We start from the raw sequence: 26909 nt of genomic DNA on the forward strand, positions 1-26909 counted from the left end.
CGCATGAAAATAAGAGAAAGAAGAGAATCTATTGTTAGTATCATATAATGCACTTAAACCCAATTAGCACTCTTGCACAAGTGGTAGTCGAGGCACAGCTGATTCCAATCGCCAGACGCTCGCGAATGGGAGCTGCTGCATAAGTAATAAATAATTTTTATTAATTAAAAGTGACAAAAATTCTTCTGTTGGAAAATTCCGGATGAAAGTGTTTTCGTATATGCATAAACTATTTGGAGGAGCTAAATATTGGAAGAAGAACGTGCATACTGAAGTATTTTACATTGTTTTCTAGTTCGTGTACAGAACTGACGTTGAAAAGGCATTCTGCGGTCTGGAGCTTCTCCTCGACGGTGATTGCGGTCATCGAAGTTCCTGGTGTCCTATACTCCCACCACCGGAAAAGCCCTTCCTCCCAGTTTCAAGCCTGATCACGAATAGTCTTCGCTCGACTTAGTGCTCAAATACACCGATCTATCCTCCGAACGTCTCGTGTGCGTCACAAAAAGTTGACTCGGAAAATTTATTACTCATCGACGATCGTTCTAACGAATCTACCATTGGAATCTACGAGATACGAGTTTGAAGAAAATGACAAGTAACCAATATCTATCTTCTAAGATCGACGCTTGATATCTGTGGAAAAATCGTGTTACATAAACCAATTGGATTAAAATTTCGTACGAAATTATCAAACTGATCGGTTGAAATGGGTGATTTTGTATTGGTCACTTCCGGCATTGGCATCGGTGAGATACGTGTGCAGAAGAGGAGTGATCAGAATCAATTGTTTGGTCCCGATAATTATTGAAATGTGGTGCCAGGTAAGATCGTTTTAACTGATAACTCCTGATAATCCGGTATTGCGTTGTGATTGCAAAGAGACACCTCGAGTACCATTATAAAGAGAGTTCCATTCTATATATATTATACATATACATCTCTTTGGAGGACGTTGGATTTTCCAACGAGAAAATACTGGAGAAAGAAAGAGGCTGAATATATAGGATGCAATATTTATACCGATAATCGATGGAAACTTGACGAGTCTGAAAACAAATCATCGATAAGGTATCGGAAGAGATCTAGCATGTGCCTGGAACGTTTCGAACGTCTCTCAAGTTTTTTTTCATAAATCGTATTAATTAAAGTAATCTAGTACCGGATAAAGAGAAAACTATATCTATATCGCGAATCTGTTGTTTTCCCTCCGGTTGGCAGCGATCGGCCGATGGCGATACGATTTGGGTAATCGCGATAATCGAATAATGGTTGGCAAAATTTTCAAAGCCATCGTGCATGCGTTTCGTACGGTGTCACGGTCTATTTGGTTGGCTGTAACCATCCAGTAGTCTTTATTATCTCTCGACATTCCCGATACACTTATCGCCCTCTCACACAGACGCGCACCGGCTTTGCACTGTACATTTGCAATAGCGTTGTTTATTTTTCCAATAAAGAGTCCTAAGGACACTGATTCACCTGTTTGCAAAATCGTGCCGTAAATTTCGGCACGGATAAGCGAGGGTGGGGGGGGGGGGGGAGGGGGAGGGATGAGGAGTAGAATTTTGCAACGAGCAACGATAAACATGGACTCGCCCCGTTCATTGGATCTTTAAAAGCGACTCGAAATAATTATCGCGACGAATTTACGAGCCAATGACACTGGACGTTCGGGCCATAACTCGGTAAATTAGCGGAGCTAACCTCCTCGTAAAGTATCTCTCGCGGGCGATAAATCTGAGAGTCGACGCGACGCTTGGGAGGATAAAGAGCCGAGTCGGAGGACAAAATAACGGATAAGCCGATCGATGCAAACAAATCGATACCGATAGATTGGGGGATACCGATCAATAACGCGGAGAAATTACGATTCGAATGCCTCAATTTGCAGGTAGATAATTGTAATTAATTTAGCACTCGACGCTCTCGTCGCTACCGATAATTCTGTTATTCCCCCCCCGAGTGTTGCTGCTTTTCGAGAGGAATAATTGAAAATCTTGAGCTGTAAAACAGCATATATACAGGGATCGAGGGAAAAGTGAATTGCGCGTAGATAGAAGCCTGCATTTATGTAATTTGTTCACCTAGACGAGATCCAGTGCAGGTCTCCGGTACCAACGAGTAATGCCCACATTGCTAATGTAAGCAAATAAAGTTGGACGTCTGTTAGCTACAAATAAAACGATTTTTGCCTCGCTGGATATTCCTTTTTCAGCTCTGATTTCATTGTCAGATTCTTAAGCAGGACGCACCTTCTTTTTCGTCGATGAGTGATTTTAGCCTGATAGATTTAAGGATATAATAATAATAATAATAATGAATAGATATATGGGTGGGTGCTAGAGACCGTGAGCAATTTCTCGCAAATAAAGTGGCAGAGTGACAAACGTTAATGAACGATGCATCGTAATGTGGTGTGGCAAATGGGACCATCCTCTCCGTGGCATAAATCATGCGTGGAGGTTTGCGATCGATCGATCTTGTCCTTCTATCGAGCGCGTCTGACAGGATATATTATGCCGTCCCGATGCAACCAGCTCTCTGGCGTAACGCATTTTTCAAGGGTCTGTCGCGTCGTGGAGAACCCTCCTCCTCCCCCCTCAGCGCTCCACTTTCCCAAGGTCAACGTTTTAACCTCCAAAAATAAATATTACATTCGGAGCAAAAAAAGAAGAACAAACAAATTGCACCGTGTTAAACGTCTGGAATAATTTTCCTCGTCAGACTCTTTTTTTTTTTTTCAAGAATCTTGTTTCTTCATTCCCACGTGCCCGGAGGTTCGCGGAAGCTTATCGGATTAACGATCGCGCGAATGATCGACTGGCACGATTGGATAATACGGATCTGGGTAAAAATCGCGAAAGAATGGGAGAGTGGGGAGCGATAATTCGACAGGTCGACAGGTAAAGGTCGACGACTCTTCGGGTTCTCTCCTCCAAGGCGACCGGGTCGATTTGCAAACACACTTTGCGAGAGAAGCAGGGAATGCAGACGCTCTAATTTTTCTTTCGCGTGACACCGGGGTTGCTCCCCACGATTCCTCAGTTTCTCGTATCGCGTTCCACCGAACGGACAGAAAATATCTTCGAAGCTGAAGAGCTTTTCGTATAGGAGAGCCGCGCAGGAAAATTGAAAAAATTCTTGATCGAACGAGGTAGACTTAGGGAGGGATCTTTGCTTGTTTGGTACAATTTTATACACACACACACACACACACACATATATATATATATGGAAAAGAAAATGGAAGATCGGCGATAAAATTAGAAGGAGTTTTGAACATTGACAGGATTCGGAGGACTACGTCGGGAAGAGGAAGGACGGATCGGGTCTGGACATAGATAGTCGTTCGCAAAGACGATCGAATACTCGAATAGATACCTGACGATAAGGTTGCGCGCTAAAAGCTGGTCGCTGGCGATAATCACTCGTGAAATCTGTGGAGCCAAGCGGAGTTCGCTGGTGTCCATCAGTCACACAGTGTACGCGCTGGTGTCCGAACGGCAAGGAAGCAACATGATTTCGTGACGAAGAGAGTTTCTCTCGTCCCTCGACAGCTTTGTGGATCTCTCCCTGAAATCCTCGCGAGAGAATGTCGAAGAAGCAATGGATGGTCCTATTGATGCTGTTCCTCACCTACCTCCTTCTGGGCGCTTCAATTTTCTATCAGATCGAGAGTCCCCTCGAAATCGAGAAAGTCAAGAGAGCCAAGCAGGAACGCATCGAGATCAACGGTGAGTGTACTCTACATAAGCTTCTCTGGCTTACCCTTTTCTTCATTCAATATCATACTCTGTAGGAGAGAGGCTGTATATATAAGTAGAGAGAGTTATCTTTGATTAGTTTTTATTTCAACTTGTAGAAAATAGTTTATTACGATTCTTTTAATTATTTATTTTATGTATTAATTAGTTACCTTTCTAATCTCGTCGCTTAAATTGCAAAGATTATTTAATTAGGAGATTTTATTCGAGGAAAATTAACAAGTTTTCTAAGGTACAAGGTTCTCTCTACGCTTTAATTGATTATTATTATTATTAATAAAGAAAAAGTGTAATTCGGTTCTTTTAATCGATAAGATTACACATAGAAAACTGTGTAGCACTGTGATTTTTAGTCTTTATCGATGATACGTATTGTTATCCGAATGTTTTTCGTGGGGAGAAGGTCGATGATCTTTGGATGATTCCTCGAAGAAAACCCTGTGAATTCAGGTTCGATTCGGTTCGAACAGGACCATTGGTTCGTGTTTCAAATGATTTACGACGATAGATCGATAAGACAAATTTCAATTGTCATCGATAATTGTAAGCTATGCTAATTATCGGGAGTGGGAGGGTTGGCAGCAGATGTTCTACGATGTTGAGAAGCGTAAATCATTCAGCACTGTGTTTGATCGGTGCGAATTAATCGTGCGCGATCTTCTGATAGTACAGTTGCTCTCGATAGAAAAGCGAAGCGAAGTAATCGTTTGCTCTTTGGTAATATTTCATCGTTCCCAAGAAATATCGTCACACACACACTCGTCTCCCTCTCTCTATTCCTGTGTAAAACCATGGTAGCCACTGCGAGGAGGATATTTTTTCGATGACTTTGAACAGCATCCATCCACTGGAGAACCATCTTGTGCGACGTCTGCAAGAAATTACTACTTGACTATTTTTGCTGAAGAACCACTGGATGAACTGGAAGATTCGCGAGAAAATGTTAGAATTTTTTTTATTATATTTTTATTTGATCATTGGCTACGTCACTTAATGTATCGCAATAGTTATATATTTATTCAATGAAAAGAATAAATCATTCTTCATTCATTTTCGTATATCATTCTCCAAAATTATATTCGAGAGTTGAATCATCGAAGATTTTATGCAGCATCTATGTATAAGACAACTGTTGTGCAATATTGTCTGGAAAAAATCATAACTTGAACGCTGTTGATCGAGAATCGCTGGATAAGCTTGAAGATTCTCGATTAAAATTGAATTTTATTCTATTATATACAAATACAACGTAATGATTTTCTGATTTTTCGAAGAAACGATTAAATTGTATTTCTCGTTTGTTTTGGTATATCATACTCCCAAATTATATCCGAGAATATAATTTTCGATTATTTTAAACAGTTTTTATCTATGCTAGAACCATCGTGCCATGTTTCAAAAAAATAACTCGACTACTTTTTCTGGAGAATCACTGGATAAATTCGAAGATTCTTGTTATAAAAGATTAAAATTTTATTCTATTATATTCAAATATATCCTTATAATAGATCCTATACTTTTTTTAATGAAACAATTAAATTATAAAGAAAATTTATTTCAATATATCAATTCCCAAATTTAATTCGAGAAATAAACTTTCGATTATTTTAAGCAACGTTTATCCATGACAGAACCATCGTGCCACGTATCGAAGAAACAACTCGACTACTATTGCTGCAGAATCACTGGATAAGCCCGAAGATTCGCGCGATAAAAGATTGGAATTTTATTCTATTACATTCACGGTCAGCCGCCACGTCACCCCCATGCATCGTAATGGCTCTCGTTTCCTCAATGAAACGGTCTAACGACATATATATATATATATACATATATTTACAATAAACGATATTTAGTTACTTCGATGTTACATCATTCTCACGTTCGAACGTCTGAGAATCGAAACTCGAAATCGTAGGAGGAAGCTGAACGCGATTTGCTCTGTGGAAACGTTGGCATTGATTTTTGTATGCAGAGCCGTGCCCCGTGCTATTGTTGTGGAAGGCCATAGCGTCCTTCTCTCTAACGTTACAACGACCACTGTCAGTGTCATTAGATGGCTCGCAAAATCAACGTGGACCACTCCCAAAAATTCGTAACGATCCAAAACACAATCCCATTGCTCTTGTTGGATTTCTAATCAGGCACACGTCCCACACCCCTTCCCCCCTCCCCCTCATTCTTGTCAATTGATAATAATCAGAGCAATTATCCATTATTCATAGAAACCAGTTATCTAATTATTCCAAGCGCAAAACCAGCGTATGACGAAATAATTAAGAATCAGAAATTTTGTTTATCCATTCGTATTCTCGAATTCATGAAAATTCCTCTATATCCTACTCTGGATGGTATCTTTCGTATCGCGACTGGAAGAGGAAAAAAAAGTAGTTGAAACGGAGTTTAGCGAAACGCGGTGGATTTTAATTGTCGCGGATTGTAATGCAGCGCAGGGAAGGAATGAATCAAAAATTTCTGTCACGTTCGATGCAGCTGACCGAGCCTTGTACGCTCCTTCTTACTGCGGGCTTTATGGTTTTTCTCAAGGAGTTCGATTCGCAGAAACTCCTCGCAAAATCTTGAAATATTCATATGCCGAGAGTCTTGTGACCAGAGTGACGTCACTGCTGACGAGCGTTCACCTCCTGGAAAGGGGGAAAAATTCAGGAGGACTGGAGGAAAAAAATCGAGCGGTTTTGTTATATTGGAAAGAAACGAGAGTCGTACACCTATATATATATATATACATATATATATTAGGCAAAATTTTCTGACTAGGAAGCGCGTGTATCAATATTTAACACGGTTCAATGATTATGCGACCAAATCAGCGTGTCAATATCGCCTGACCACTTGCTCGTGAGTTTCAACGATTATCGACCACGTATCAGCCGTGACATAATGTACCGATAATAATAATACCGTAAGACAATTTTTACCCGCACGGTGATCGGTCGATGGAAGCTCGGACCAAGAATCGATCTCGATTAATCGGTAATTACCTATAGTTGCTTAAACGCGTGAAAGGGTCTCGGAAATAAACGGGCAAAAAACGGAAAAATTTGACGAATGAGGAAACGTTAATGTTTGTGATTTCTTGTCGCGGCGGATGAGATTGCGCGAAGCATCCCGATTAGCCGTGAAGAACGCAATAAAACGATTATAGCATCGTTAAGCTTAGAACTAGGAAACGATTGGTTTAATCGGTTTATTGCCACAAGGTATAGGATGGATTTGTCGAGGGAGCTGTTGGTCGACGAAGCCAGAGGCCTAGAACGGTCTCCTGGATAAATCGATGGTAATTAAAATTATTAAAAGCTGGCTAGTTGCACCTTGTACGCTCGCCTAAGGTCCAACCAATTGAGTAGGCCAACGAGAGAATCGGTAAATATCGGCTGATAAGATAATGGCTAGCAATTGGCCGAGAGATAGCCTCGTTTGAAGAGGAGATGAAGTAATGGGGATCGTGCTGGATCTTCCTCGAAATGGAGAACGATCGTCAGCGCGCGGGCACTTCCAGAAATCGTTAATTAACGAAATAACGATCGGTTCTTCGTACTCCTCGTAGCTTCCTCGTTGAAAGTGGATCAGGGCTGGAAAATCTCGCGATTCGTCGTTTGTTTATTTTCCACGATCGTTATCTCCGCGGTATACTTCTCTCTCGCTGGGATCCCGAGGACGATCAATAAAGATTCAGCGGCTTACTCTAATCGATCGGTTTTATATCGATCAAGGAAAATTATAAAATATATGTATAGTGCGTATATATAAAGCTGACACGACTGTCTGCAAAAAATCCACGAGCCGATCGAGTTCTTTTCCATTCTGGCGCATCTCAAATCGGTATTTACTTTTTCAGCTTTGCTGCACCAGCATTACATGCCGATAAACTCTCAAAGCCAGGATGACATTTTGAAGAAACTGGCGAGTTACTGTGGTAAATCGTTGAACAACAGCACTGAGGATGATAACGATTTGAAATGGGATTTTTACAACAGCTTTTATTTCGCCTATACCGTGGTCAGCACGATTGGTAAATAATATATAAGAGAGACCAGTTGAATGATGCCATGATTAAAAATCGTAATAATAATAATAATGTTCAAGGATATGGAAATTTGGCACCGACGAACATGCTCAGCAGAGTTCTGATGATTTTCTACGGTCTGATCGGTATTCCCATGAACGGAATCCTGTTGTCGCATCTGGGCGAATTTTTCAGTCTGGCGTTCGTTCGTGCTCATCAGAAATATAAATCTTACAAGAACAGCCAATGCGATGACGAGAAGAAGCTGGTGCATCTGGAGACGAGGAAGGCCGGATTCGCGGCACAGATTTGCATGTACCTCACACCTGGAATTATCATGTTCATTTTCTTCCCAGCTTTTCTCTTCTCCCACTACGAACAGTGGTCCTACGAGGAAGCCGTGTACTATGCTTTCGTTACCCTGACGACCATCGGCTTCGGAGATTACGTAGCAGGTCGGTGAAAATGTCATCTTAATCTATTCCTATCGAGCTCTCTTGTTTCTTGAAAAAATTGAGGCTTTATCTCACTGGTAAACAAGAGTGTGTCGCGTTACCCCACTTGATTTCGCTTCTCAATTATCAGTCCTCTTTTCTGCAAAATCCTCATTAATCTTGATCCATGAACCGTGGTATTAATTTATTATTATGAAATATATATATATAACATTCCGTACGTCCTATCGATTTATCCATTTAAACGCTCTAATTTTTGTACATGCTTCGTTTGGTGAAGGATGACTCGAGGTATGTGCTATATATATGCACTTGAAAGAATAAATAAGCTATAACGAACTATTAGATCGATAACGGTCATTAAAATCAATGATTGTTTCAGGTCAAGATAATAAAAAAGGTAGCGGGGTTTTTTTCATTTTGTACAAGACCTTCTTGATTCTCTGGATCTCATTTGGATTGGGCTATCTCGTGATGATAATGACTTTTATTGCTAGAGGAATGCGTAGCAAGAAAATTACTAGAATCGAGCATAAGCTGGCGATGAATTTAAAACACACGCAAAGCAAGATCTGGAACGAGTTCAACAAGGAGGTCAATTATTTAAGAAGAGTTTTCAACGAGCTTCAACTTTCCAAGGTCAAGGTAAGTGAACCAACGGATCCTCGCATAAACGACCAACGCTAATTGATAAATTTAAATGAATTATCGCAGAGAATTTACGTGGACGAGTTTAACTACGATACGCCAATCACTAAGCACTCTCGTAGCAGCAGCTTTCCAGACTTGAGAGATCTGGTTTACGGCGGTTTGGAGATTCCTCAGCCTCCGCATCCACGAAGAAGAGCCAATAGCGAAGTGGTACCAATGGTAATACATATAGTATATCTATGTACACATATCGATACGCATTAGTGGTAGAAACACTGCAAGATCAATGGTTCAATTTGCTCTCTCGTTGTTTTCAGGATCAGGTGACCAGAGTGGTATCGGAAACTGACCTTCAGCGTATAGACAAGACTGCAACGTTCGCCACACACGCCATGGTACAACCAGCGGAGCTCCTGGCTCGCCTGGTGAACATCCTCGGTTACATTCCACCACTTGACGATAATGAGCCAGATCCGGAAGTTCCGGAACAGGAAGAACCAGCCGGTGTCCAAGGCTTCACCGACAAAGAGATCCTGGGGAACGAGAATACTTGGAACGAAAACACTTGGAGGATCGGTAACGAAAGACCGTTCTTCGGCAAGCCAAGGCCGAGGGCTGCCAGCGAGGTGCGATTGGAGTTCAAGAACGAAGCGAACATCAATCAGCAAAACGGAGAGTGGACCTGGTCCGGTCCCTCGGCATCCAAGAAGCTCCAGGAATTGATAAAAGCGCGTAGAACTGGTTTGTCCGGTATCAAGGACGCCAAATCCAAATTCCCGTCGATCACTCTACCGAAATCCGTCCCGAAGACTCTCTTCCCCAAGTGGATGAAGCAGTTCTCCAATAAGAAGACCGAAGAACCGTCCAAGACCGCCTCGGTGACGGATCTGGAGAACGGTGATAATTATTGTTCGCAGACCGAGAACGACAGAACGGAAATTTTCAACAGACCCTACTTCACTCACACCGGAGCTAATTTACCGAGTTATTTGGAGGGGAACAATTTGCTGGAAGAGACGTCATTGGCGGACTTCCTGAGGGCATTGACAGCTCTGCACACGAGGGTGGGTGCAGTGCCGGATGAATTTGTGAGAAAGCCGCAAAGAAAAATGGGTACCGCCAGTCTCACCCCTCCGAAACTTCCCAGTCTCCTCACCTTGTTCTCCCCACCCTATAGATCGCAGAACAGCCAGGAGACTGTAACGGCTGCACAGGCTGATCGAAGAAACTCGCTAAGAAACTTTGACAATTCGGACAATTCGACGAATTACGCGAAGAGGGACAATCATGCAGTGACCACGAGACCCAGAAGGTTCTCTTTGAGACCGGTAATCACTCCTTCGAGTACTCCACCACGATACGATTCACCTTATTTATCCGTGAGTGTTCATTGCTAGGTGAGAAAATTAGAATTTTTCTTTACTTCGTCTCTTTCTTCTTGCAGAACGTACGAAGGACCACGACCATTGGTAACACTTCCTATCCAACGAGCAACGCGTTTATATTGGATTCGCCTAAGGAGCCTTTGGTCCCGATGGAAGGTGCACCTGGTGTCTCGTCCCCGGTGAAGATTCCACAGAATACGCGACGGTTCTCGTTGAGACCCGCTCAAATCGGCGTCCCTCCAGCACCGGCCACTCCAAAAGCCCCTCACATCAAGGCCATTCCTCGATGGAAAGCTGGAATGCTGCAGCGTCAAATAGGACAAATGAGTATCCAGCGTCGAGTGCGAGCTTTCAGTCTGAGCGACGTGGAAGCAGACACGAGAGAGAAGGACCGGGGAATCAGTCCTTTGGCGCTGGATAATTCCAAAACAATAAACTCCGGTGGTAGAGAGTCCACGAAAGCTTTAACTTCCGGTCAGAAAACCGTTACGATTGCATCGCCCGAACGTGAGATCTTGAAACCTGCGGATGTACAATCTAATGTTAATAATTCGGTCGAGCAAAATGACGGTTGGACGAATATTCCTACGAATCCTTTCTCCAATTCCTTCGTTGATTCGAGCGACAAAGTAATTCCTGAGGCTGCAGCAACAGCGATTGACTCGAGCTCCAAGGAAACGGATGGTAGAATTAAGAATCTGGATGATCAGTCGGGCTATTCCGATGGTTGCGTTAAGATTAATATTAGTGATACAAAAGATAGTACTTGTGCTTCCCAAAACTTAGACAGTACAGGGGAGTTTAAGGATAGTTTATTGCCTTTGAGTGATAAGAGTGTAGAGAGACCGAGGCAAGGCGAAAGCGAGGAAAAACAGCGGAAAGTTTCTGCGGTTTCCATTGGGACGTGGGCAGATTCTCAGAGAAGCAGGAAAGTATCGACAATTTCCCAGCAGAGCCAGAATTCAGCGAGCAGTAGAAAAAGCTCAACCGCCAAGTCACCAAATGATAAACCGAGAGTTTCCATAGATTCCTATAAGCCACTCATAGAAATAAAGGTGGAAAAACCCAGTGTTAATCCTTTCGAACAGTACAAAGCCACTATGAGTGCTGATAAGCCGGAGGACACCAATTTGTCAGATATCAAAACTGACAGAAGCTTACCTCGAAGGAAAACTCCACCGGAAACTAAAGAGACGGAGCAGTAACCAAATATAGCCATTGTTCTCTTGAGATTAATGTTAAGCTCAGTGCTAATTTTTAATGAAACCCCGGGAAAATTTTGTGGATCCACGCTGATATTAATTTAAGATATTTCTTTATTCAAGACGAAGCGTGACGTTCGCATTTCATAAAAATTATACATTTTACGTAGATGACATTTCATCGTAATAACTAATTATAATTCGTATGAAACGTAAAATCCTGAACGCTGTGATAGTACCATAAGTAGGTTCATTACATATTTATCGCCATCTACAGGCTCGGCCGGACCGAGCAAAATTTCATTACTCACGTTTTGATTCCTTTAATAGCATTTTAGCTTACGTCAGAAACTTGTGTTGTTGCAATAATAAATGTTAACAAATTACTATTGATTATATAGAATACAAAAGGTGCGTAAGATTCTTGTTAGTCAAAACTCTGGGAGAACTTGTTGTAACGAATATGACGATGCTAGACATTTGACAATGTAATTGAATAAATCATCAATGATCGTTTGCCATGTTTTTTTATTTAAATATTATCTTTCGAGCAACAGTAAAACTCTTGCTTATTTCTTTCAAACGTACAAAAACCACAATGAAAAACGACATTTAATAAATGCGAGGTGAGTCATATGTATAAATGCATTGCTCATTTATGGTTTCATAAATAAAATTATTAATGCTAAATAGAGAGGTGCGTGAAAATTGTATTTTGACTAAGATGAGCTACATAATCTCTTTCGTAATTCTTGAATGAGACAGTCCCGTTTTACTGACGTTTCTGTACGAGTAGGAATTTCTCGCAGTGTGACTTCGCCTCTCGCTAATTCCCCCTCTCCAAGGATAATAGCAAAAGGAATACCATTTTCCTCGCAATGCTGTAATTGGGCCAGTAACTTGGGATTCTTTTTATAAGAATGTTCAGCCTTCACTCCAGCATCCCAAAGTTCTGACAACAGTTTCATTCTTTCTTCCGATAAATTCTTCTGAGCACTTGCTACGAAAACTTCGACTTCCGCCGTTCTCGTTTTTAATCCCTTGCTTGAAAGTTTTGCTTCTAATACACTGAAAATACGTTCAACCCCAAGGGATACTCCCACACATGGTACGGTTTTCTTTTTGGTATCAAACATACCGACTAAATTGTCGTAGCGCCCACCACCGGCCACACTACCCACTCCAACATCGTCTCCTGAAACAAATTTATTGTCATTATTGATTATTTTATTACTTACAGTACAAATCTCTTATGCAATTCCTACCAGTTAATATAGCTTCATAAATTACTCCTGTATAATAATCAAGACCTCTTGCAAGGCTTAAGTCAAATTTTACTTTATCAATTACATTATAGATTTGACAGTATTTGAGCAAAAGCTCCATAGCCTCAAGCCCTTCGACAGCTGACTTTTGTTTCATAAGTTCTTCATCTTTTCTCAATTCTTCTATTAACTCTACACCACCAGCTTTAGATACATAGGTCCCAATTCTATCAGCAATTTTATCATCCAAACCTTTTTCATCAACCATTTCCTTTTTCACCTCTTCCCATGGGCTTTTATCCAATTTATCCACAGCTGAGCATATTGTTCTGAATTTTTCTGGAGGGACACCGCAGGCAGCAAAAATTCCATCCAACAAGCACCTATGATTTAATTTGATTTGATAAGGGCCGAGATCTAAAGCTGATAAAGCTTCAGAAACAACACGTATACATTCAGAATCTGGTAACATTAAATCATATTGACCAGCAATATCAAAATCACATTGGTAGAATTCCCTGTATCTTCCCTTTGTCGTTGCAGGATTATCTCTTCTATAAACCTTTGCAATATGATACCTTTTTATATTCAATATTTTACTCATAGCCAAATATCTTGCAAAAGGTACTGTCAAGTCATAGCGAAGAGCAAGAATCTCTCCTCCTTGATCTTTCAAGTCATAGATAAGTTTGGAGTCTTCACCATACTTTCCTGTTAGTACATCTTTTAACTCAAATACAGGGGTATCTATTGTCTCAGCACCATGCTTTTTAAATACTGCTATTATCTTTTCCAACACTCCCAGGCGTAGTGCCATTTGTTCTGGGTTGTAATCCCTTGTGCCCTTTGCAGTTTTGAGAACAAACTTGTGTGGAACTGCATTATTTTCTTCAATTTGTGCCTTTAGTTTTAACAAGGTTGCAATTTCCATAGACAACTGTGAGAAACACAGAGAATTGTTATGATTAAATTGTAATGTGGACTACTATGGGGGAAATCTTTTTAAATTTTTAAGGAGCACCTTTGCAACTATTATACCTGCCTAGTTGAGGTAGTTAATGCAGTGTAATACTTTTTGTAGGCAACGATGAAATTAGCACGTGTCAGTTTCAACATCACGATTTACGAAAAAAGAGCAACTAGGGACCACTGCTGGCAGCAGCCAGCAAGTAGACTGTAGAAGGTGATATAGCTGTGGTAATGGTAAATGAAAGGACTTTAAGATTCGGCGCAGTTCACAGTTTTACCACCATTACCAACCGGAACCTGAGAGGGCTATACCTACACATGGATAAGTGAAGCTACCGATGTGTAGGTGAACATCCGATCATTGGTAGTAGGGGTAAAGTTGTGGATAGCGCTGAATCCTAAAATCCTTACATCTGCTAGTACTACATAAGCAAGCTCTCCATTCAAGAAAGTAGAACATATGTCAAAAAAATCTTTATTTTTAAAAGTTAGAATTTATCTACACGTATTGCTAATGTCACCTGGTATTTCGTTATTAGTTGTTAGTACAGCTGTAAGATCTGCTGATTTCTTAACTCCCTATAGTATCGAATATAACATGAGATCAAATACATGATTTAACCACATTTCAACATTAACAATCCTAACCTATACGAGAGCTTCCCATGCTTTGGAACTATGATCAATATTATCACGCTTTCGAATAAAAGAAACTGTGTCGAACAATGGAAATTTGATGGAAAGTCGAGGTGAAAGTTAAATGGTAATGGGTATCAGGCAACGATATCTCAGTTTTTGCCTCATCTCACTGACACAACACTGACAAGTTTACTATGTGTGAGAATTCGATAGAAAATTGGAATGAAATTTGAAAAATGTAAAATATGTAAGTGTCTCACCTGGGATCCTTCAGCCTTGGCAGCCTTCAATTTTCGCACAAGATCTCCTTGCTCTTTAATCTTTTGAAACAGTTCCTCTCGACTTTTGTCGTCATTCATCGTGAACGTCGTGAACCACGCGGTCTTCTTGCGCGAACAGCAAACGCAGCAAACATCCAATTCCGTACGTTCTACACTGTGCCAAATAGCCAAATTGATCTGCTCCCATTTCAGCTAAATTCACTCCATACTTCTCGACAATCTATCACCGCAGTGATGCCAGCCGCCAGCCAACCCGGAGATATCGAGATATCCCAACATACTTGAATATGCCGAGACTGAGTCAGCACTTACACACTATTGTGTAGCCTATCCGTGTGAGCATCAGCTATTGTAGCGTAAGGGTGGTGGGGGTACTACACACATTTGATAAATCCGTATCCGTGTGAATATGACTCTCCTCCTCCACTCAATTAAGTTTCAAGCTGAGGAGGACTCACTGATCTGACTGGTCTCAGTCACAATACTCACAATAATCACACAATCGAGTGACTCATCCGTAGATCCATATACGAATTTGAAAATAGAGTTCAATTTAATAACAGTATATCTGAGTAATTGATAATGTGTATTATCTTTAATTACCAATTATTGAAGCTATATTAATAAATTATTTTTCAATTATTTATATTATGAATTACATGATTCCAAAATTTTGTGCTAATCCCTGAAATAGTTGAAGTTAATAACTTGAGTTACTGAGAAGTAGTCTAAGTCTTATATGAATTGGAGCTTTAATTTTATCAGTAAGATTTTATTTAAAAGCTGCTAGTGATTAAGTGGGTACGCATGGCTTTAAATGTTTTGTTTGTAAATTTTTTCCCTAAGATTATATAAATCATGAAGTATGTTAAAGTTGTATGATTATTTATCCATTATTGCACCAAGAGATCGTTTTGTAATTTTAGTAAAAAAAAAAAAACAATTTAACTATAATAAAGATATTTTTTCAGAATTTAATTTATTTAAATAAACTATGAACGTGAAGACAATTTATTTTCAGTGTGTGGTATGTTCTCAGTACCTCCCCGGGATTCACAAGGTCCTCATTCATGTAGCAGTCATATACTGGTCTTCACACGCATTTTCAGCAATTTAAATACTATTATTGGGCAAACAGAAACTGTATATATCCACGAATCAACTTCCCGTTTTGTACCTTTAAATTTACATCTTTTTACCAGCTCTTACATTAGTGGAAACATTTAAAATATTTGTATACCTACAATAATTATAATAAAAACTTGAGTATTTGCTATTAATTTATTGATTGTATGCTTTATTTGTTTCGATAATAATGAAATATATATTTCAACTTTCAACTCAAATCTAGAGTAAAATAAAACTAATGAAAGTAAAAATTAAAACTAACATATTTAAAAATTAAAGAAACTAATTCTCTGATTTCAAAATTAAATTATATGGTTACGACTTAATTTTGTGCATTGAGCTATTTATAAACGATACTTATTAAAAATTAATTACAATCACATAAAATCATTTAAACTATAGTGTTGCAGCACACTTAATTTATTATGAATTTGTGCCTTGACTGTACAAATTTATTTAATTTTACAGAAGAAATAAAATATATATGCGCCCTGATTAAAAAATCTAATTAAAGATAAAACACATATATAAATATATGTTTATTAAAAAAATTTAATTGATGAACAGCTATCAGTGATTTGGCACAAATAAAACTGATAGAGTTCCTTAACGTTAATAAATATTTTATCGCAAATGGAATTGTACATTACGTACCTGTTCTAATAAAATATAATAATTGTAATTTAATTAAAAGTGTAATCATGCGCCATAATAACAATAACATTGCAATTATAAAGAGATTGCAAGTTTATGTCCACGCATACAGGGTGTCAGAAGTGCCTGGAAACACTCAAATATTTCGGCAACTTGTATATAAGCGCTATATACATTAAATCAGTATTAAGTATGTGTTTGTGAGTACTCTTAAAGGGCTTATGGAAAGGTTGTTAAAAAGTGCGCACAGAAGATTAAACCATATCCAAAATCTGAAACGTTTTTCAAGTAATAAAAATAAGTTCATTACGGATATCATTCGTAAAACGCTTAGTTTCCGAGACATTCGAATGTTTCCAGAATATTCCAAAACGCTGTATTTATAAACACATGGGTATATTTTTCTTCTATTCCAGGTATATTTATAAATATATTACAAGTACGGCTTACAATGGGTAAAGAAGACAAATAAAAACCATAGCAATTGGATTCCTGCGAGTTTGTAATATACAAGTATACAAGATCATTTCATGAAATATTTTTTTCAAACATACTGATTATTTCGTTATTTATTATTAACTCTTTATACTTCCTCATAATGAATATAATTACACAATAATGTAACCGTTAAAACATAACAGGAAGAGAATTTATTAAATTCTATTAATTGAATTAGGATATGGGTAGCCAAATCTTTTAACAAGGTAGATATAATTGACCGCATTAATAATAGTTATTGATTTTGCATAAAACTAATTTTTCACCTATTTATGTAATATTTATTTTCCTGAATCTGATCTATCTCTCACTCAAATATAAATATATTTCAAAAAATAATTATTAAGTATATTAACTACAACGTAATAGGGGCTATACATTAATAAAGAATATAATAATAACGGTAATGATGATGAGAGATGATTGTAGAATAATAATAATAATAATGTGGTGTGGTAGTACTAGTTATTATTCTTAATAGTAGTAGTAGTAGTAATAGTAGTAATAGTAGTAGTAGTAATAGTGTAGCGGTAGTCGTAGTAAAAGCAGTATTAATAATTAATATCAATAATTATTCATAAAGTAACTAAAGTCATGTAATACAATTTGTTAAATTTATCGATTGATCAATCGATATGAGGGAGACCAGGAAACATAGGGACAGAAGCGTGCGAGTTATAAAAACTAATGTCTTTTCTATTGATATCCACACCGACAGCACCCATTTCTGTATTCTTTGGTGGTCAGTAGGAACATAGATTAGCCAAAGAGAAACATACAATAATATGACATTAACTAAATTTCCCCAGCTTACATCATTAAAAGTATACAATAAAATTTCTTATAATGAGGCAGTAGGCTAGTTGTTAAATCGGTGAGAAATAATTATCTCGGTTGTTTTTATAATCGCATGAATGGGATACTTTTGAGAAGTGTGTTTTCTTTAAGAAAGCTTGAACTTATACAATTACTAATAAAAAATATATTAAAAGACATTTTTCAACAAGTTATTCTTCTTTTTAATACAGTTTAGTCGAATGAGCCTAATATTTACGTATTATTTTCTTCTATAAATATGTATCTCGAAAATATCGAAATTTTATAAAACGGTTCATTTAAATTTGTCGTATCATTTAGCCATTTAGTATGCAACATACTTTCGCGCAATATTTGTGTAAAGTTGTATCCCATAAACCATTGGACCGCTCTTCGTTAGTAACTTATGGGCATTCATAATTTTGCAGGCCCCCTTTCACCATTTTATATACCCTCCCCCTTACTATCATTGCCTTCCTTACAAAACGATGATTCTCGTGAAACAATGACCCGTTAAAAGAAAAGTATTAGCAAAACCTTCAAATTAAAATAATAACATTCGCGATACACATGTATATCTCTAACAATGAAGATTGGTCCAACCAGTTAAGAATAATATAATTAATTAAAATTGATCCATAGCAACAAGTTTATTGCCTTACTATACAAATTCTATTTAATTTAGATATGTTTTGACTATTGTGTGTAACCTATGCATATAGTAGTATATAAATTAAAAAATCGTGCTAAACTGTTCCATAAAAACATGTTATTGATTGCGTTTGCTAATGCTTTTCTAAACCTCCTTAATTAAAAAAAATTGCATTCAAGCTTTAAAATCCCAATCACTTAAAAGACGTTTATCAATTAAGGAAAATATTCCATTTATTGTTGATTTTTATAAATATTATGTACCAAGTGTAAAATATTTAAAAATTAAACCATAGAGAAGAGGTGCTAAAGCTACTAAATAATTATATATATAAAAAAAAATAAGGAAAACAGAATAGAGATATTTCGTAAAACTGGGTCAATTAAGTGTAAATTTAATAATTTCATTTTTAAATAGGGGTTGACTCTTAATAAGATCTGTTGTAGCAAAAATTGGGACGGGCCGATTTGTCATAAGTTTTACTACGACAAGTCGCCCTCAAGGCGGCTGCACTCACAAATAGCTATTTACAAAAATATATACATGAGCAACTTACTTATCCGTTATGAAATGCTCACTTATGCATTGTGTAAATACAATTTATTCTTTACACATTCATTGCTTCAACTGATTTTCTATGAAATTGATCTATGTTATATGTTTATGTAAGCACTATACTTGCAGCTTTATTCTCATTAAAACCTTTTATTTAATTTTCGTAAACAATATACGCTAATTTTATTATTTTTACTGTTATTGTGTACGAATCTTCTATTATAATATACTCTCTCAGATATCTACAGAAAATTGTGTTTCTGCGACGAACACATTAAAACTTGACTACCCCTCTCCTTCCTACCGTTTTCTCCCTCTTCATCCAATCACTGTCTTGCGTAATTTTAATTTTTTATATTTTGGTTTGAAATGATCAGCTAAAAATCATTTAAAAACCAGAAGTTCTACGCATAAAATGCAACGTATCATTTCACATTATTCCTTAAACGCGTTGAAATTCAAATATTTATTATCTATTTATTGTATAAGTAATAAACTAAATATATTAATATATCCTTATATATTTATCGCACTCGAATTACCAAGTAGAAACCATACTTCAGGTAACGCTGACTGCATGATGTACCACTTTGTGTGGCACACCTGATTTCTGTTTAACACACCTTATTCACGTTGTTATAACATTTTTCAATGTTACTTTCCTATATTTGCACAGTCAACGCTTTTTTGTTAATGTCCTCGCTTTTCCGTCTAAAAGCATTTAGTTACAAAAGCTGATATCTCAGAAAAATAGAGATAGATTATTATTCGTCTACTATTCCTATATTCTTCTATTCTATTTGTCGAGCTTATTCACTTCGATTATAACTTAATATTTACTCTCCCCTCACCCCAGCTCTAAGCTTATACCTTTCTTTCCTCGTGACAATAAAATTTCATTAATCGATTTACCAATATAATAGTTTGCATTAGTTTTAAAACGAAAATTATAGCCGTCTACGAGAAATGTGGAAAAATTTCTATTCTGCTGTCATAAACTTTGACAGTTAAGATAAAATTGACTATTACATGATTCTATTTTGTGATTACAAGTATAATGCACCAATAAGAAAATCTCAAGTGCAGGAGTAATTTCTTGATTCTCATTCTCCAAATGCATGTACAATTCTTCAAGAATAATAAGTATATTCAGCATTATGTAACAATTCCCAGGGTCACTCTAATCCCCACTTTAAACAAGTCCTCATATTTTCATAACTTCCCTCTCCTTCGCCTTTTATCGACCAAGATGCTATATAAATTTTATACACCCGTGAAAAATTGCAAGAATCTTCAAGTGCGAAAAAGCTATGCAAATATCGTTGGGTACGTAGCTATGTTATGAGGAAGAGAAGTAATATAGTTTGGGGTGGGTGGTCTGGGGCTCTGCCACTGTGGTCAGAGGGCACGTAATTTTTTTATGCCGGCCTTAACGTAACGTACAAGATCGCACAAGGAACTCTTCAATGTTAAAGGCCCCAATTTTTCATCGAGTTCTATGAAGAAATCTGTAAAAAATATTAAAATTTTCTGTTAACTATTAACACTTGTAAATATTATCAGTGGTAAGATTAAAGGCTTAATTATTATTTTAAGAAGAAACAAAACTTATAGATACCTCGATTCTTATCCGTTACTAGAGCTGTGGCCTGGTCCCATAAATCCTGGCAATTGAGTAATAAGCTAAAATGTTGATTTTGCTTTGCCATAGCATTATGAACGTGCAGAGGCACAGTGATATAAGGAGCAACCTGGGGCTGTCCAGCTATAACTCCCCTGTTTGCTAACTCCCCACTACTGTACCCAGAGCTTTGACTCCCCACAGAGCCAACGGAACCAGCGGGTGAAGGCGTAGGGGACAAAGAGGGAGTTCCTTGACCTTCCTGTTGTACTGGCGCTGCTTGTGCAGGCTATCAAGTTAAAGAAATGCATTATAAATTTATTACAAGGTACAAAATTGGTTTATCCCAAAAACTGCCCTCACTCACTTTCTGATAATAATCGGTTAGAATTTTTTGATACTCTTTGACTTCGTGTCTCCGCTTTTTGAAAAGTTTCATATATATAAGAGATTGGCACCACAAACTAAAAAAAGCAAAAATAGAAATGTAGATGTGAATACAACTGCCGATATTACATAAATCTTGTATTCTTTTAAACACTGACTCACCTCAATATGGCTAACTTATTATGTATAGTGCTTTCGGGCGAGTTGTTTTGCTGACTCTTGAACTTCGAGGAGATGTATCTTGAAAAGAGTGTGACAATTAGACATTGCTTTAATTAAAGTTTACTTTTGGTTTAACCGATAGTAAGCTGGAATTTTACTTACTTGATGAGACTAAGAGTATCTTTGTACATGGTGAACGACGCTCTCTCTGTAAGAGGGTCAGACTCCATGGCATGACCGGTAAGTACAAAATACAGAGCAGCCTCGAGGTACAGCATGCATTGTGCTGTGAGTTCGCATTCGTCGTCGGCGCTATGTTTCAGTCGCTTTGCTTCTGTCAGGTACTGGTTCTGGTCCCTGTCGTTACAATATTGTCCATTAGCTTTCAGCATATTCAATTTTTAAAAGAGTTTTCTGAAATGAAATCAGCCTACCTATCTACACCGTCTACCATTTTATCCACATCGTCGATCAAATTGTTTTGATGATTAAAGTAAGAATAGTAGACACGTTGAGGCGGAGGTGGCGGTGGTAACAAACTCGCTTCCGGTTTTTCTTCCCGCTCATGGTTCGTGGGCTGTACTTCACCGTGCTATAATTTTAAAAGAATACTATGTATAAACAAAATTTTGATATCAAACAGTGAGACAGCAGTAAAGTTCTTAAATTAACAGAAACAACTATTGAAAGAGTGTCGAGCCTATAGCAAAAAGACAATTTGAGATACCGACTAGTGCATATTTGAATTTACCTGACTGGACGAAGGCCTAGGTGTACTATCATCAGTTTCTGCGTGTTTTCTCTTTTTCTTCTTCTTCTCCTTGTGCTCGCTTTTAACTTTTGAGTCAGCAGAGCAAATCGTGGTTACGCTAGAAACCGAACTACAGCTAGGATTACGCTTCCTCTTTGAAGTATTAGCAGAGCTGTCTTTCAAATCAGCGGTGAGTTCTGTTTTAACCATTGAACGAGTTTTAGTCAAATCTTCTATCGAAAGAGTGTCGCATTGCTGTGGTGGCGAGGTATCTACAATTTCACCGTCTTCGGGCGTAGGTGGTCTAAGAACTTGCAGATTCGAGCTTTGCCTGGAGGATGGCCTCGTATTAGGAAGTTCAGTTCGTTGTCTAAGTTCTTGGCCCCTGGAAAGCTGCGATATATGAGGCAGCCTGTTTAAATCAAGTCTGCAAAGGAGACTTGGTACACCGTTGACATAGCTAATTGCTGGGAAGGATTGTACATTTGATGCCTGCGAAGATGGCCTTTTGTACGGGCTATCACCTCCTGCAGGTGTATTAGCTGAATTCGTATATTCCTCCACATAGATTCCACATTTTCCACCGCCTTTGCCTCCCTTTCCACCTTTACCACCTCCCTTACCACCACCTTTAGAAGATGAAAATAGTTTTCGTAAAGTATCACTCTTATTCTTATCTTGTACATTGCCCCCATCGTCCTCTTGCAGCTTTGGGGCGGGACTGTTATCGCTATCCGAATTATCGGGAGAAGTAGTTCTGGTAGGTGGAGCTCTTGGTCTAGGCGGAACTCTAAATAAGATGAAGAAAATAAACAATCATTAAATGACATTTAAAGCAAAGAATAGTCAAGTAAAGGAAGAAGCAAAATGTAAAAGTATAATATTGCATTTGAAAAGTATAATGACTTTAAATATTTCACACTAACCTCGCTACTTGAATCCTATTATTCCTAACTGCGACTTCAGTTTCGCTTTCGGATTCCGAATTATCGGCAACACTGGCTACTCTGGGTCTGGATCTTCGTGTTTTGGCTTTAGCCGACGTTTTCTTTTTCTCCGATTTCTTGGGCGAATCAGTCAACTTTGTACGTTTAAAAGAAGTCCTCTTCCAATGTGCTTCGTCTTCTGACGGATTATTATTCTTTGCGTTCTGCGAGTAATCGTCCTCACTAGAAGAGACGTCTAATCCTATCATTTCCACTACTTCGTCAGCAATAGGCAATGGTAAAACGTTGGAAACTAATTTATCGCTATAAGTATCACTCCACATGTCTGGTGATCCCGGATCACTGGCATCGTCGCTAGTTGCCACTACAGACTTCGAGATTGATTGTTTCTTTTTGGTTGGACTAGTCGCTGCGCGCACTCTACTACGTGGTTTCCCATTCTTCAAGCCTTCGTCTGCCGTTCTGTGACTTCCTTTCGGGCTTTTTGCCGGAGGTTTCCTTGGTCTACCACGTTTCCTGGCATCAGGTACCTTTGGTTTTTCCATCTGAGGACGACCTTCCTCGGTCATTTGAGTTTTACTGTGATCGGAATTGTGATTACTATCACTGATCACGCTGCCACTTAAGGTTGTATTGTTCCTTTTCAATGCTTCGTCCAACTGCCAATCTCGTCCCTTCTCTCTATGCGTTCTGGTATCGGTCTTACTTTCCACGGAAACATCCCTGCGATTTCCATCCTAAAATTAATAATGCCAATATCAATAAAATAATAAAAAATTAACTGATCGCACGTATACTGCTGCATATATCCTATATAATTACTCTCAGAGTACAAGCTACACAATCTAAACACTACAACTTACCTGAGCTGTCTTGTTTTCATTATTTGAATCGCCATGAGGTACCGCCGCTTTGTTAAAGAAAGAGCTAAGGTTCCACCTTGTCTTGGACTCTTCAACAGCCGGTACGGGATCTTCGATAATGGTGTTTTTGGGTGAAACCATGGACGGTGTCGCCGGATCTTTCTCAGTTGGTTCAGTCGCATCGTCGTCGGAATCATCGCTACTGTCCGACCCAGAGTCTGATCCTGAATCGGAACTGGAGGAGGCGCTACCAGAGCTTTGAGGGGGTATAACGATTGGTTCCCAGCCATGTGGAAAGTCTGGCGATTGCATGCCTGCGTCGCCTATTTCCGATAACCTCAAGAGTGGTGAAGTTCGGGCTGGTGTCAATCTAACAGGTGACATTCCCATCGGTGACATAGGCGCTAACGGTGGAGGTGCAGGAGTCATTGCTGGTATCAACGGTGTCGATAAACTGCAAATGAATCGTTGTTATTATCAATACTTTTTATCATTTGAATAATTTCTTTTGTTTATTATAGTACTTTTACTGGCAACAAATACCACTGCTCCAAATGAGCCACAATATTAATAAATCGATACAATGACAGACTCATCTTGAAATTTAGACAATCGAGTTTATCGATAATTACAATATTATCTGTATTCGGGGATTGTTAAACAATTTTAATATTATTGTTTAACGAGAACCGATTATCAATAAACAGGACTAAGGTGTAAATTAATATTTTACCCAGCATAATATATTTGCCATCAAGAGACAATAAGCCATACATGTTAATTATAGAAAACTGACAGTCCACAGTGAATGACCAAAACAACAAATAACGAAGCGGCAACTTAATACTTACTCAACCGTAAAATCAGGACTCCTGTTTTCCTCGGCTGATCTTGATGATATTCCCTGTAAAGATTAAGCGATAGAAATATTAGCATTCATCATTATACCAATAAATAATGAATCCAATCATTTTACCTTGTTCTCTTCATCCTCGCTATCTTCGGATAAGCTTAAATCTCGTTCCAAGTCCCTGCAACAGATTCAAAACAAACAATAATTAATCTTACCCCTTGAGGGATAGGATACTCCAGAGAATTATAGTATATGGATTAAATTTTAAATCGAAAGTGAATATAACGTTGATCAAGTTTCCCGTCAGACGCCAAGCGCGAACGTTTCTCCAAAGTTGCTTATACTACTTATTAGAATTTATGACAAGCTAAGATTTTAAATATAATTAAGGACAACAGCGATGTGATGCTCGAGTAGTATTTTCTTTTTCTATCTTTTAAAACCTTTCAATAATAATTTACGCGTTTTTTATTAATGTTAATAATACAGCACCAAATTGATTTCTAACATTTTTCTCCGTTTCTTAAAAAAGGAGTAATGAAAGGAGCATCGATTTAAGTCATTCTAATTTTGATATTTATTTGTCAAATTATTCAGATGTGAGGTTGATGAATGGAAAACGAGCGAGTTTGATCCAGCAAAGAGCAAAAACATGAAACATAAGGCGCTAAAGTGTGCCAAATCTATGTTGAGCAATTTCACAAAGCGCTGCGGTCAGCTCTAACTCATTCTCAAAGCACAATGTTTTGCCACATGGAAATAATTTCGAGGGTTTCTCAAATGTTAGTTTGAAAAAATATAAGTTGCTGTTCTTCGATTCGAATGAATAATTACTTACGCGGATGGCCTCGTAGCAGTATGTCTCTCTCGTTCTGAAACAAAGAAAAATAATGGAATTAATTAGCAAATCAAGTCAATGCCAATAAAAAAAGTATAGCTGAAGTTTCTAAAGGATACAAAGGAAATTCCTATCGATTTTAAACCACAATTATTTGTACTTTAAAAATTTACCAAAAGTAGTACAACCTCGATTTTACTGGCGATATAACTGAAAATTTGGGTTAAAAAAGAACTTAAAAAAATCCATCAATTTTTTGTAACGATTCACTAGCTCCTATAAATGTATCCAAGAATTTTTAGAAATTTCCGCCAAGCATGATAAATTTAGAGAAAAAAAAAAAGTATTTTTAAGTAGTATTAACGTTATAATTTGCAATGGTGATCGAATGGTTTACTTATTCTACTGAAGTATTTTTGTGCGTGCTGATGAATCACGACGTTGCTAAACTTTTGGTAAAAATTTCCAACCCCAATATTGGTTCATTGAAAATGTGTCATAATCGTGCAAGTAATTTCGTTATTGATCGAATAAGCATATATCTCGAAGAAGTTACGTTTGTTTAAAATATACAGAGTGTAGTATCGACTAAAATTTATAATAGCTGATTCGTGCAGCTACGAATATAGATATACATATTTGCATCCACGCAAATATGCATTTGAAAGACGATATAGCGATGGATATAATAAGCTGGTTTAAGCAAACATTAAAGGTGTCGCATTATTGCTCCACTAGTCAATCCATAATCATATTTAATTACCGAGTTTGTCAATGAAAATTATCCGCATATTTTATTGATTAGCGTCGTGGGATTTATTTTGCATCCTAATTATCCCTCGTTGAATTATTTTATAAAGTATAAATGTATAATTGATAATAGAAAAAAAAACGATCGCGAATGGGGTTAAAAAATAAAAGAGCTGGCACAAAAGAGTATATATATATATATATATATATATATATATATATATATACATACACATATATAACACGGGTAGTTTGGAAGAATTAACAAACGAAATGCATTGTCAACGTTGGTGGAATGAGAAACGGTTCTGAAAGGGATGCTCTGCTCTAGCGTTGACTAAGCCAAGGGTGCTGGGTTCTATTCAACGAATAGAATCGTTAGCTTAAAAGAGACCCTTGCAACACCGCAATAACATCCCGAAACAACTCTTACGTCACACGGTCGGTCATTCGCAGTGAAACTACTACCGCGCGGGACTAATGAGCGAAGAGAGGCTAAATTTGTAAAAAGGGGGGGGGGGGGATAAAAAGCGCGTATATGGAGACCCTTTAATAGCCATACCGATCATCTTTGCTAACGACTCCTACGAACGTAAAAATGAGCTTTTTATAGCCACACTTTACACAGTGTTTCAATTATTATAAAGTTTAAACTTCATCGACAACTGCGACGCGTTTGAAGGAAAACTTGCACCTGTTGCTTTGGAAGAGTTTGAAATTGACAATATTTAGGGGGGGGGGGGGGTAGGTTTAAAAGAAGAGGGTTAAGATGGAATATAAAAAAGGAACGATG

General features: G+C 37.9%; 3 protein-coding genes across 5 annotated transcripts in view; 1 reads left to right on the forward strand and 2 right to left on the reverse strand.

The window, feature by feature from the left end:
* The first annotated feature begins 468 nt into the window (after positions 1 to 468).
* On the forward strand, positions 469 to 12003 carry LOC136782116 (open rectifier potassium channel protein 1-like). 2 transcript variants are annotated; one of them, XM_066741315.1, is made up of 8 exons: positions 469 to 824; positions 3274 to 3737; positions 7627 to 7800; positions 7875 to 8249; positions 8632 to 8894; positions 8964 to 9119; positions 9218 to 10279; positions 10345 to 12003. In XM_066741315.1, the coding sequence occupies exons 2-8, from the start codon at positions 3596 to 3598 to the stop codon at positions 11488 to 11490; spliced, it is 3318 nt and encodes a 1105-aa protein (XP_066597412.1). In that variant the 5' UTR covers positions 469 to 824; positions 3274 to 3595; the 3' UTR covers positions 11491 to 12003. The 2 variants fall into 2 exon arrangements, with proteins under 2 accessions (XP_066597412.1, XP_066597403.1); XM_066741306.1 differs by having other exon boundaries at positions 3293 to 3737.
* Positions 11584 to 14929, reverse strand: LOC136782128 (histidine--tRNA ligase-like). The gene is made up of 3 exons (XM_066741327.1): positions 14621 to 14929; positions 12753 to 13689; positions 11584 to 12682 (listed from the first exon to the last, which is right to left on the reverse strand). The coding sequence occupies exons 1-3, from the start codon at positions 14717 to 14719 to the stop codon at positions 12207 to 12209; spliced, it is 1512 nt and encodes a 503-aa protein (XP_066597424.1). The 5' UTR covers positions 14720 to 14929; the 3' UTR covers positions 11584 to 12206.
* Positions 14930 to 19962: 5033 nt separating this feature from the next.
* LOC136779066 (AF4/FMR2 family member 4-like) overlaps positions 19963 to 26909 on the reverse strand; it is a 100102-nt gene continuing 93155 nt past the window's right edge. Inside the window, exons 8-19 of one of the 2 annotated variants that reach the window (XM_066736392.1) lie at positions 25367 to 25400; positions 24652 to 24706; positions 24527 to 24579; positions 23676 to 24129; positions 22792 to 23549; positions 21866 to 22655; positions 21569 to 21706; positions 21277 to 21473; positions 21115 to 21192; positions 20933 to 21029; positions 20563 to 20854; positions 19963 to 20452 (exon numbers count right to left, since the gene is read on the reverse strand). In XM_066736392.1, coding sequence (XP_066592489.1) covers positions 20343 to 20452; positions 20563 to 20854; positions 20933 to 21029; positions 21115 to 21192; positions 21277 to 21473; positions 21569 to 21706; positions 21866 to 22655; positions 22792 to 23549; positions 23676 to 24129; positions 24527 to 24579; positions 24652 to 24706; positions 25367 to 25400 — 3056 coding nt within the window. In that variant the 3' untranslated portion in view covers positions 19963 to 20342. Of the gene's footprint in view, positions 20453 to 20562; positions 20855 to 20932; positions 21030 to 21114; positions 21193 to 21276; positions 21474 to 21548; positions 21707 to 21865; positions 22656 to 22791; positions 23550 to 23675; positions 24130 to 24526; positions 24580 to 24651; positions 24707 to 25366; positions 25401 to 26909 lie in introns of both variants that reach the window. The other variant, XM_066736384.1, reaches the window with a different exon arrangement.

This window comes from Prorops nasuta, unplaced genomic scaffold (assembly GCF_024137725.1).
Source record: "Prorops nasuta isolate Cenicafe-Biocafe unplaced genomic scaffold, Cenicafe_Pnas_1.2 PNAS00002, whole genome shotgun sequence".
In the NCBI taxonomy this organism is placed as follows: Eukaryota; Metazoa; Arthropoda; class Insecta; order Hymenoptera; family Bethylidae; genus Prorops; species Prorops nasuta.

What these genes read in the sequence shown, in the direction of transcription:
- LOC136782128 (XM_066741327.1), bottom strand. Translation starts at nt 14,719, where the DNA reads ATGAATGACGACAAAAGTCGAGAGGAACTGTTTCAAAAGATTAAAGAG. An exon ending in CCAAGGCTGAAGGATCCCAG is followed by an intron (nt 13,690 to 14,620) that starts GTGAGACACTTA and finishes TGTTTCTCACAG; the next exon opens with TTGTCTATGGAAATTGCAAC. An exon ending in TTATGAAGCTATATTAACTG is followed by an intron (nt 12,683 to 12,752) that starts GTAGGAATTGCA and finishes AATTTGTTTCAG; the next exon opens with GAGACGATGTTGGAGTGGGT.
- LOC136782116 (XM_066741315.1), top strand. Translation starts at nt 3,596, where the DNA reads ATGTCGAAGAAGCAATGGATGGTCCTATTGATGCTGTTCCTCACCTAC. An exon ending in TACCGTGGTCAGCACGATTG is followed by an intron (nt 7,801 to 7,874) that starts GTAAATAATATA and finishes ATAATGTTCAAG; the next exon opens with GATATGGAAATTTGGCACCG. An exon ending in TTCAACTTTCCAAGGTCAAG is followed by an intron (nt 8,895 to 8,963) that starts GTAAGTGAACCA and finishes GAATTATCGCAG; the next exon opens with AGAATTTACGTGGACGAGTT.